This window comes from Manacus candei, unplaced genomic scaffold (assembly GCF_025592945.1).
Source record: "Manacus candei isolate 608988 ecotype Guabito, Panama unplaced genomic scaffold, ASM2559294v1 h1tg000047l, whole genome shotgun sequence".
NCBI classification, from domain to species: domain Eukaryota; kingdom Metazoa; phylum Chordata; class Aves; order Passeriformes; family Pipridae; genus Manacus; species Manacus candei.
This window is the reverse complement of record NW_026138095.1, coordinates 1,199,406-1,209,055: the sequence shown is the minus strand read 5'-3', so window position 1 is coordinate 1,209,055 and position 9,650 is coordinate 1,199,406. Positions and strand designations below refer to the sequence as shown.

Here is a 9,650-nt window from a genome sequence, read left to right as displayed (position 1 = left end):
GGGAGGTGTCCCCAGGTGTGCCACCGGCTGCTCCCCCATTCTGATCCCACCACGGTGCCTGCAGGCTCAGTGCCACGTTCCCCTTTTGGGGGGTGACAGGGAGCAAAGGGGGGCTCAGGGTAGGGGCCTCAGTGTGCCCAGCCCTCCCAGATAGGGCGGCTGGGCCGGGATCCCATGGGCAGATGGGCTGCTGGGCGGGAGGCAGCGCAGCACGGAGGACGTGCCAAGGTCGCGGTGGTTTTCCTGCTCGGATTGCCTTCCCCTCCACAGCCATTCCTCCTCCTCTGGGCAGGAAGCCTGCGGCCATCGGTGCCATGAATTATTCAGGGCTGGAATGGCTCCGTGGGGGCAGGCGGGTGACCTGCTCTCCTTGAGCCGGAGCCGGAGCCGGGATGGCGGTGGAGGGGCTGCCAGCGGGCACGTGTGCCCTGCACAGTGCCCGCATGAGGGGGACACAGTGGGAGTGTGGCACATGCCATGTCCCCACCGTGCCCTTGGCTGGCACACGCCCACGCTCCCGGCTCCAGACACACAGCCGTGGGAGGCGGGTGTTTGCAGTGGGATGTGGTCGTTCCCCCCCACAGCACCCGTGTTTACCTGGCTCCCGTGTTTATCTGGCTCCTGTGTTTACTTGGTACCTGTGTTTACTTGGTACCTGTGTTTACTTGGTACCTGTGTTTACCTGGCACCTGTGTTTACCTGGTGCCGGGTGGCAGAAGGAACATCGCCCAGCAGCGCCAGGCACTCGGTGTCCCCAGGGCCACTGTCACCGCAGTGCTCCCTCCTCCCAGCCACTGGCACCACGTGGCAGAGTGGGGTCCAGCGTGACCACCCCAAAGGCCTGTCCACCTCCCCAGGGGCACAGTGGTGACCCCGAAAAGCAGGGCAGTAGAGACTGTCCCTGCTCAGCATCGTGGGGACAGCGGAGCTGCCGGTGGCTCCCTCCCATGCCCAGCCCCTCCGGAAGCGCGGGATCCCACCGGTGCCGCCAGCGCCGGCCGCAGCCCCGCTCCAACAGGGAATGCTTTGTGCCGGCGGGGCCGTGGAACAGCGGGGCCTTTGTGCGGGCAGGTGAGGGCAGACACGGCTGAGCCACGCCGGGAGCAGCCCCGGAGCCTCGCCGGGGCCCTGAGCCAGGGGCTGCCGGGGGGCATCACACGGATGGGGCGGGTGGCACGGTGGGGGTGTGGGTGCAGTGGTGGGGATGTAGCAGCACACCTGGCACCGGGGTCATCAGGGGTCTGCCAGGGCCAGGGGGGCACACAGGCAGCGGTGCCGAGGGCAGGGGTGGCGTGACCTCAGACCAGGGTCTCCATAGTGCCATGAGTGGTGACGCCACAGGGAGGTGACACTGTGCAGGTAAGCCCTGTGGGATGCTCCATGTCCTCAGCACTGCCTTGCTTTCCTCCCCCTGACGACTGGAGCTGGAGGGGTCATGGCCACGCACTGGGGTCTCCTCAAGGCTGAGCAACGAGGGTCCTGCCCTCACCAGAGCCCTGCCAGGGCCAGCCTGTGGTGACAGTGACATGCCTGGCACTGCCATCTGCCTGCACAGCAGTCCCTAAGGAATTCGGGCAGGGCTGTAGCACAGACATGCTCATGCCATCAGCTCCCACTGGCACTTTTACTCCAAGCACGTCCATGGCACCGCAGGGACCCCACTCCGGGGAGTCTGTGGGAGTCCCAGAGCTCCGCAGCAACAGGAGAGCATCACAACAATGTCCCCTTCGAGTCCCGGGGTCCCTGCAGAGGGACCAGGAATGCACAGCCCCTCCGGGTGGGCTCAGGGCGGGGCCCTGTGCCCAGCCTGGGAACGTTCCCGCTGGAGCTGTTTCCGCCTCTGGATGTCCCTGTAGGCCTGGATGACCCGCGCCCGCTCCTCCTCCACGATGCGCCGGCGAGCCATGGACATCACCGGGGACACGGGGGACACGGGGGACACGGGGGACGCCTGGCTCCGGCCCAGCCGAGGTGTCAGGAGGAGCTGCTTCCGTCCAGCCTGTGGGCAGAGCCGGGACAGCTCAGGGATGAAGGATGAGACGCCAGGACCGCGCTGCCAGGAGCTGCCACCGGGCCACTGAGGCCACCCCAGCCCTGCAGGTACCCGGGGGGGTGGCACTGTCCCCCAGAGCTCACCTGCTCGGCAGGACCCCGTCCCCGGGGCCGTGAGGTGATGGTGGGTGGCTGTGTCACCACCTCCCCAAACGCCACCGTGTCTATGAGGGAAACTAGAGTCAGGTCAGAGCCCCCGGGGATGTGCCAATCCAGCTTCCCAATCCCCTCCCTCCATGTGCTTGCCCCCCAGGGCTGGGGGTCACTCCAGCCCACCCTGCTCCAGCCCCACCTTGGAACAGGCTCTTCTCCAGCATGTCCGCCTTCTTCTCCTCCTTCTTCTTCCGAGCTTTTTCCAGCTTCTTTTTCTGAAACCTGAGGAGCCTCGTTGTGGCCAGGGCTCGGGAGCAAGGAAGTGAGTCCCTACCCCACAGGAGCCCCACAAATCCCACAGCTCGCCCCCCAGGAGGGTGAAGCAGGCTTGTGGCTCCATTCCCAGAGATCCAAATCCATGGAGAGGGGGTCCACAGCCCCCCACCTGCCCCACCAGCCACTGCCAGTGCCAGACCTGCCCTGCAGAACCAAGCAGGGGGACAGGCCACAGGCCTGGGCTGGCCCCATCCGGCCCCCATGGCCTTGCTCTCACTCTTTTTTCCTCTGGGACTTCTCTGGGGCTGTGTCCTCCCGCTCAGGCTCCCGCTGGAGCTGGTTCTCAGTGAGGAACAGGACGTGCTGCACCTCCTGCTCCATGCGGCAGATGTAGGAACGCTCCGACTCCCCCTTCCCCCTCCGGAACCTGGGCACCGGGATGTCCCCCTTGGATTTGGGCTTCTGCTGCTGCTTCTTCTCTAGGAGAGAGGGGGGACATTACTGCAGCAGTGACACCCCAGGGTCCCTCCTGCTGCCAGGGCAGGGCTAGGACATCACCAGAGGGACAAGGAGCTCCCATGGCAGATTCCAGCTGTGCCATGGGCTCCTGGGCCAGGCCCTGAGCCACCTGCTCGGGCCACCTCCGTGTCCCACCTGCTGCCTTCCTCTTCCCCTGGCCCAGGCGTTTCATGGCCTCGCGGCTCTGCATGATCTCCCGCAGGCGGAACGGGATCTCCTGCTCCTCGGGGTGCTTGGGCTTCATGTTGTCCACCTTCCTCTCCTTCCTGCAGAGAAATGAGCACAGTGAGAGGCCTGCAGGGAAGTACCAGGAGCTGGAGGCTGGGACTTCGGGACACAGGCATGGCAGGACAGCAGGACTCAGGGGATGGAACCCCAGGACACAGGCACTGGGACACTGGGACGGCGGGACCGGGACACTGAGACACCGGGACCCAGGTATGGCAGGATACCGGGATCCAGGTATGGAAAGACATCAGGACTCGGGCACAGCAAGACACCGGAACCCAGGCATGGGGAGAGATCAGGACCAGGCACGGGGAAACATCGGGAACCGGGCACTGGGAGAGATCAGGACCCAGCCTTCGAGTGTGGGACCCCCGCCAGGGCCCACCTGCGCCCTGAGACCCCCCCTGGGGTCCATGTCCCAGGCACGATCCCGACCGGATCCCGCGGGCACTGACCTGCTGCGCCGCGGAATGGCCTGTCCATGTTCCGATCTCGGTCCCGCTTTCTGTCCCGGTCCTGGTTTCTGTCCTGGTCTCTGTCCCGGTCCCGGTTTCTGTCCCTGTCCTGATCCTGGTCCCCGGCCCTGTTTCTGCCCCGATCCCGGTCTCTGTCCCTGTTTGTGTCCCGGTCTCTGCCGTGGTCCCCGGGCGGGTCCCGGTCCCGGTCCCGGTCCCCGGGCCATGTCCCCGCCGCTCCTCACGTGGCCGCTCCGCCGCCACTTCCGGACTCGCGGTCCCGCCCTCTGCTCCTTATTGGTCGCTCCCTCCCCTTAACTCCCACCCCGTTGGCCGTGCCGGGCGGCCATTGGCTGAGGGAGCTGTCACTCGAGCAGGGGGCGGGGCCGGATGCTGCTGCGGGGGGCGCGGGGCCTGGCGGGGCCGCCCCGGGGGGTGAGCGGGGAAAGGAGGGACGGGGGGGACGCGGGGGGACAACGCGGTGCTGGGGACGGGGGGGGACACGGCGAGTCCGGGGGGGACACAAGGGGGTGCTGGGGATGAGACGTGAGGGGACACGGGAGTTCTGGGGGGTCACAGGAGGGGCTGGGGATAGGATGGGGGCTGAGGGGGGGAGAAGATGCTGGGGGGGAATGAGAGGACAAGGGGGAAATGGGGCGTGGGGGTGAGCGAGGGACTGAGGAGGGACAAGGGGGTGTTGGGGCGGGGGGGGCTATGGGAAGACCAAGGGCGTGCTGGGGAGGGGGGTCTGGGGATTATGGGGGAAGATATGAGGGGGCTCAGGGGGGACAGAGGGAGCTGCTGGGGGGTGCTGGTGGTGGGAGGGGGGTCCCGGGGCTGAGTTGGGGGTGCAGCAGCCAGGGCTGCCCCCCCCACACCCCGTGTCCCCCAGACTGGCATCAGCAATGAGGGGGGTCTTGTTCTTGCAGCCCCCAAACAGCGCCGGGGGAGTGCCCAGAGAAGGGACCCCGCACCCCCACCCGACCAACATCTCCAGCCTCCGGGAGCTCTCAGACACGCCGGGAAAGGGCAGCAGCTCCTCGGACACCCCAGGGAGGGACAGCAGCATAGACACCCCCGGTGGCAATGGTGGGGTCCCTCCTGCAGACCCCCCAGTCCCCCCCCCGCCCACACACTGCTGCGGGACCGGCTGCCCCAACTGTGTGTGGGTGGGGTACGTGGAGGAGCTGCTGGAGCGGCACCGGGATGGGGGAGCCCGGGCCCTGGAGGCTGTGGAGCAGCACGTGGAGGATGAAAACATCAAAATGATCCTCAGGATGGAGATCAGGCTGCGCTCCAAGAAGGACTGAGCCCCCCCAGGTCCCCCAAAGCGGCAGGGGACAGCCCCAGGGCCGCTGTTCCAGGCTGGGTGGAGGGGTCTGGTCTGGGATCATTTATAGTGTTTGTTGGTGTGTGCTGAGCAAGGGATCCCAGGGGTGTCACTTCAGGCCGTGTCACCTCCCGCCACAGAGGATCCTGCCCTTGGGGACAGGCAGCAGCTCAGGCCTGTCCTGAGCCCTGGATTTCCCAGGAGCTGGATGCTATTCCCCCCCCCTGGGATGGCAAATCCCTGCCAAGGGCAGGCTGGGTGGCCCCTCACACCCAGCCCTCCTCCTCACACTCCTGGATGGAATTTAAGCACCTTGAGGGGATTTTAAGCACCTTGGCCGTGCCCTGGTGGGGGAGGGCTGTGCTGGACCCCTCCCCATAAGCCTCTTAGGGGCTTCTCCATGGGAAGGGCCCGTGAGAGGCAGCGTGTGGCCCCAAGCACGTGGGAAGCAGCAGCCTCATGTCAAGGACACTTTCCCTGTCCCTGGTGTCACATCCTGCTCTCCACGGTGCCTTTTCTTCCTTGATTCCTTCTGCCTCTGTCTTAAAACCCCTAAACTTGGCACAGCGCCCCTCCCCTCCATCCTGAGGGACTCACAGCCATCAGGACCCCCACGGACCCCCCATCATCCCAGGATGAGCTCCCCAAGGACCCACCAAGCCCTTGAGTGTCGCCCGCTAATGAACCCAAATTAACAGCCGGGCCCTGCTCTCTGCCACGGAAGTAGCTTGTTCTCCATGGAAAACACTCCTGGATCCCCTCTAATCCTATTTGCTGGAGCCCAACTAATTGCAGTTAGTGGCGGGGGCTGAAGTTCAATTAAAGTGTGCTGAGATTATTCCGTTTTTAATTGCTTTAGTGCTGGATTAGGGAAGCTTTGGAGCGACACCGGCCGTGGGCAGGGGCTGCCGGACCCTCTCCAGCCGGATTGTGTCCTGTGGGGGCACCAGCAGGGATGGTGCTGGGAGGGCACCCCCTGTGCCAGGACCCCCACCTGGACCAGGAGGGAGACTGGGATGGGGGTCCCATCCCTCCTGCTGGGAGCGAGGGGCGCTGAGGGAATCTCTTGGGGAATGGGGGATCCCCCAGGGGAGGAGGTGGGATCGCCCTGTGTGGGATCTGCTGCCCGGCTGGGCACAGCCTGTCCCACCGGCACTAATCCCAACACCCCCTCCCCACCCAGGGCGGGGGAAGGACACCGGATTACCCCTTGGGAGAGAAGGGAGCTAAATAATCCTATTACCCCCGGGCAGGATAAATCTCCCTCCCGAAAAGCCCCCCAGAGCATCTCCGGGCTGTGGGACGGAGGGAGCAGCACTGGCCTCAGGAACCGTGGGACTGTGTGAGTCAGGGGTTCCTGGGAAGGGATGGGACACGGGGTTGCTTTGATGGGATTCAGGAATATCATTCAGGAACATCCGGGCATCTCCTTGGGTCAGATCCTTCTTCCCAGGCCTGTGCCCAGCTCCTGAGCTCTGCAGTGGGGCTGAACCCCTTGTGCCAGAGCCAAGTCTTGTGCTGCAGAATTCCTGCTCCTGGTGCCTGGAGCCCGTGGGCCATCCTCTGCTCCCCCTGCCCAGCCTGGGGTGCCCACCACCCCTAAACCACACTGCTGCCCACCACGGCACAGACCCCGGGGTGAGCTGTGGGGAGGGAGTCCTGGCAGTGCCATGGGTGGTCTCAGGTGTCAAATCCATGCTGGAATGTGGTGCATGGGATGAAGGAACAACCCCAGTGGGTGGCAGCAGGTCTAGTGCCCCCCCAGGACACCCTTCTCTGCCTTTGGAGAAAGGGGATTAGCGGGATGAGCTGGGCTGAGGCAATGTTGAGGGGAGGGGGCTCCTCAGAGCCAATCAGGGAGAATGGTGGGAATGGGGGCACAGGGTGGGAATGGGGGCACAGGGTGGGAGGAGAAGCTGGTGCCCCCCATTCCCCCTCCAGCAGGTGCAAGCAGCTGTCCCGTGCCAGCGCCGGATCCGCAGGGAACGCCGTGAGCTGGGGCTGGCTGCCAGCCCCCCCCAGAGCCATGAGCCTGGAGCCCCCCAAGCTGGAGGTGAAATCGGCCACGAGGGTGACCGGGGGTCCCGCCACCCCCCGCAAAGGACCCCCCAAGTTCAAGCAGAGGCAGACGAGGCAGTTCAAAAGCAAACCCCCCAAAAAGGGGGTGCAGGGGTGAGTGGGGACAGGCCCTGGGGTGGTGGGGGGGCTGCCTGGGGGTCAGGCCAGACACTCCCTCTCTCCCTGCAGGTTCGGTGACGACATCCCAGGCATGGAAGGGCTGGGAACAGGTATGGGGGTCCCTTCCCCTCTTTGGCAGCGGGGGGGTCAGGGCCTGGGGGGGGTGTGTGTTACCCCACCACAACCTCTGTCCTCTCCTCCCCCCAGACATCACTGTCATCTGTCCCTGGGAGGCCTTCAGCCACCTGGAGCTGCACGAGCTGGCTCAGTACGGCATCATCTAGGACTGGGGCAGGCCTGGTTGGGTCACCTGCCCCATAGTGCTGTGTAGGTAGAGGCTTCTCCATCTGTACAGTGGGGCTCTGCTTGGAAAAATTAAATCCTGAACCCCCAAACGAGCGCAGGAGTCATGTCGCCATCTGGGGGGGCGGGGGTAAAGTGTCTCCCCACGGCATGGGGAGATAAACAGGACAGAGGTGGGGTTCAGGTGAATGGCAGGGTTTGTTTTGGGCTGGGCCAGCCCCCCCACATATCCCTAAATCCCCAGTGTGTCCCCCCCCCAGGCACAATGTCCCCCAGCACCCTCAGAGGCCACACTGGTGGTGATAGTGAGATGGACAGGACACGGATGTGTTCAGGCATCTGACAAGGTTTATTTGAGGCTGGACCAGCCCCCCACATGTCCCAAACCCCCCGATTGCCCTCACTCCCACACCCAGAAAGCCACGATGTCCCTGAGTGCCCTTCAGTGCCGTGGAGCCTCCCACAGCCTCCACCAGCGGGATGAACAAGGACACGGATGGGTTCAGGATTCTGACACGGTCCATTTTGGGCCGGACCAGCCCCCCGCACGTCCCCAAACCCCCAGCATCCCCCACCCATCACCCCCATGCCCGGAAAGCCGCCACATCCCCGAGCACCCTCAGTGCCATGAGGGCACCCACGGCCTCCACCAGCACCAGGGCGGCGGCGCTGGCGGCGATGGCCCCGGCCTGGCCCCTCAGCCACGCGCCCAGCGCGGCCCCGCAGCCCCCCACGTGCACCACGGCGCCCGCCGCCGCCGCCCCCAGCGCCAGCACCCCGAAGCCACACTGGGCATTGGGCACGGAGCCACTGTCCAGAGGGTCCTGGCAGCACGAGGCCGGCACGCCGCACGCCTGCACCCCCGGGGCGCTGCAGTTGAAGTACCTGTGGGGGGAACGTGGGGAGATGTGGGTCCACACACGTTTGGGGGGCAGGGATAGGGTCTCCCCGCAACTCACCCCCACAGCCCCCACTCACGGGTTGCTCTCCCAGTCGCGGTAGGACCTGAGGCCGCAGCACTGGAGGCTCCTCTGCACCTCATCCACCAGGAACTGCAGGTCGGGGTCCTCCTGGTAGCGCAGGAGGCAGAGCAGCAGCAGGTCCCGCAGCCCGTCCCGCAGCCGCCGCCGCGCCAGCAGCACCAGGAGCCCCCCCAGCACCTCCAGCCCCGCAAAAGCCAGCAGGGCCCCCAGGAAGAAGCGGAGCAGGCAGGGGCTGGCACGGAGGGCGCCCAGGCAGCCGGCCAGGGACACGGCGCTGGCCCCCAGCCCCCCCAGCACGAAGAGCAGCATGGGGTCCGAGCCTAGGGGTGCCCCACGCTCCCCCCCGGGCAGGGCAGCCTTGGCCAGCAGCCCCCAGACCCCCACGGCCAGGAGCAGCAGCCCCAGCAGGAGGAAGAGGAGGTTCCAGAGGAAGGCCAGGTAGCGCACGCAGCGGCTGAAGGTGCTGGGTTTGGGGGGCACGGGGCACCATAACCCGGGGTCCTGCTCGGCCGTGTCCCCAGGCAGTGAGACACCGTCAGCATCGTCATCGGAGCAGGAGGAGTAGGGCAGCTCCACCAGCCTGGACACCTGCACAGACAGAGGAGCCACTCACAGACCCCCAGAAACATCCCCACATGCTCCTGTTCCACAGCCCCCAGAAGTGTCCCTGTGTGCTCCTGTTCCACAGCCCCCAGAAGTGTCCATGTGTGCCCCTGTCCCACAGCCAGACTGTCACAGGCTCCTGGGGTCACCCTGCACCCCTTTGCTGAGCCCCCCCCATGCAGGGTACCCCATCCCTGTTCTCACGGGGATCTGAGCACAGGGATGCACTCCAGAGCCCCTGCCCCAACAGGGACCCCCAGATCCATCCCTGTGGAGGTCCCCAGGGATGCGGGATGCAGCACAGAGCCAGCACCCAGGGGTCGGGGGGGGATGTGGGGGACACGGGAAGGGGGTCCCGTGGGAGGGGAGTGGGGACCCTGGCGTACCTGGGGCAGCAGCCGAGTGCTCTCCCCGTGGGGCTGGGACAGCCGGGCTCTGCTCAGCGCCATCACCTCGTGCCCAAACCCCAGTCACACTCCCATCATGTGAGGGGCTGCGGGCGGGCTTAAATGGGGCTGTGGGTGCCGCCCCGCAGCTGGGCACGATCCCCACCCCCACAGCGGGGTCAGATTCCCCTGAGCCCCCACAGCTGGACCCGATCCCCCCCCCCCGCCCCACAGAACCGGGGGG

The 9,650-nt window shown here is 66.0% G+C and overlaps 4 protein-coding genes across 4 annotated transcripts; 2 read left to right on the top strand and 2 right to left on the bottom strand.

Moving 5' to 3' along the window:
- Positions 1 to 79: 79 nt before the first annotated feature.
- On the bottom strand, positions 80 to 3,914 carry CCDC137 (coiled-coil domain containing 137). The gene is made up of 6 exons (XM_051797414.1): positions 3,624 to 3,914; positions 3,076 to 3,206; positions 2,699 to 2,900; positions 2,345 to 2,427; positions 2,137 to 2,216; positions 80 to 1,999 (listed from the first exon to the last, which is right to left on the bottom strand). Exons 1-6 carry the CDS (start codon positions 3,848 to 3,850, stop codon positions 1,784 to 1,786), a joined length of 939 nt encoding a protein of 312 aa, XP_051653374.1. The 5' UTR covers positions 3,851 to 3,914; the 3' UTR covers positions 80 to 1,783.
- Positions 3,915 to 3,993: 79 nt separating this feature from the next.
- OXLD1 (oxidoreductase like domain containing 1) lies at positions 3,994 to 5,791 on the top strand. The gene is made up of 2 exons (XM_051797445.1): positions 3,994 to 4,058; positions 4,553 to 5,791. Exons 1-2 carry the CDS (start codon positions 4,014 to 4,016, stop codon positions 4,931 to 4,933), a joined length of 426 nt encoding a protein of 141 aa, XP_051653405.1. The 5' UTR covers positions 3,994 to 4,013; the 3' UTR covers positions 4,934 to 5,791.
- A 43-nt stretch (positions 5,792 to 5,834) lies between these two features.
- On the top strand, positions 5,835 to 7,518 carry PDE6G (phosphodiesterase 6G). The gene is made up of 4 exons (XM_051797432.1): positions 5,835 to 6,295; positions 6,895 to 7,125; positions 7,201 to 7,241; positions 7,339 to 7,518. The coding sequence occupies exons 1-4, from the start codon at positions 5,970 to 5,972 to the stop codon at positions 7,413 to 7,415; spliced, it is 675 nt and encodes a 224-aa protein (XP_051653392.1). The 5' UTR covers positions 5,835 to 5,969; the 3' UTR covers positions 7,416 to 7,518.
- A 294-nt stretch (positions 7,519 to 7,812) lies between these two features.
- On the bottom strand, positions 7,813 to 9,611 carry TSPAN10 (tetraspanin 10). The gene is made up of 3 exons (XM_051797412.1): positions 9,407 to 9,611; positions 8,413 to 9,005; positions 7,813 to 8,319 (listed from the first exon to the last, which is right to left on the bottom strand). Exons 1-3 carry the CDS (start codon positions 9,467 to 9,469, stop codon positions 8,013 to 8,015), a joined length of 963 nt encoding a protein of 320 aa, XP_051653372.1. The 5' UTR covers positions 9,470 to 9,611; the 3' UTR covers positions 7,813 to 8,012.
- Between the last annotated feature and the right edge of the window lie 39 nt (positions 9,612 to 9,650).

Bases quoted from the DNA above. Each gene is read 5' to 3' on its own strand.
- CCDC137 (XM_051797414.1), bottom strand. From the start codon at position 3,850: ATGGCCCGGGGACCGGGACCGGGACCGGGACCCGCCCGGGGACCACGG. The intron at 3,207-3,623 runs GTCAGTGCCCGC...ATTTCTCTGCAG, and splicing joins GCCATTCCGCGGCGCAGCAG to GAAGGAGAGGAAGGTGGACA. The intron at 2,217-2,344 runs GTGGGGCTGGAG...TTTCCCTCATAG, and splicing joins GGAGAAGAGCCTGTTCCAAG to ACACGGTGGCGTTTGGGGAG.
- OXLD1 (XM_051797445.1), top strand. From the start codon at position 4,014: ATGCTGCTGCGGGGGGCGCGGGGCCTGGCGGGGCCGCCCCGGGGG. The intron at 4,059-4,552 runs GTGAGCGGGGAA...TTGTTCTTGCAG, and splicing joins TGGCGGGGCCGCCCCGGGGG to CCCCCAAACAGCGCCGGGGG.
- PDE6G (XM_051797432.1), top strand. From the start codon at position 5,970: ATGGGGGTCCCATCCCTCCTGCTGGGAGCGAGGGGCGCTGAGGGAATC. The intron at 7,126-7,200 runs GTGAGTGGGGAC...CTCTCCCTGCAG, and splicing joins CCCAAAAAGGGGGTGCAGGG to GTTCGGTGACGACATCCCAG. The intron at 7,242-7,338 runs GTATGGGGGTCC...TCCTCCCCCCAG, and splicing joins CATGGAAGGGCTGGGAACAG to ACATCACTGTCATCTGTCCC.
- TSPAN10 (XM_051797412.1), bottom strand. From the start codon at position 9,469: ATGGCGCTGAGCAGAGCCCGGCTGTCCCAGCCCCACGGGGAGAGCACT. The intron at 9,006-9,406 runs GTACGCCAGGGT...CTGTCTGTGCAG, and splicing joins GCACTCGGCTGCTGCCCCAG to GTGTCCAGGCTGGTGGAGCT. The intron at 8,320-8,412 runs GTGAGTGGGGGC...TTCCCCCCACAG, and splicing joins CGCGACTGGGAGAGCAACCC to GTACTTCAACTGCAGCGCCC.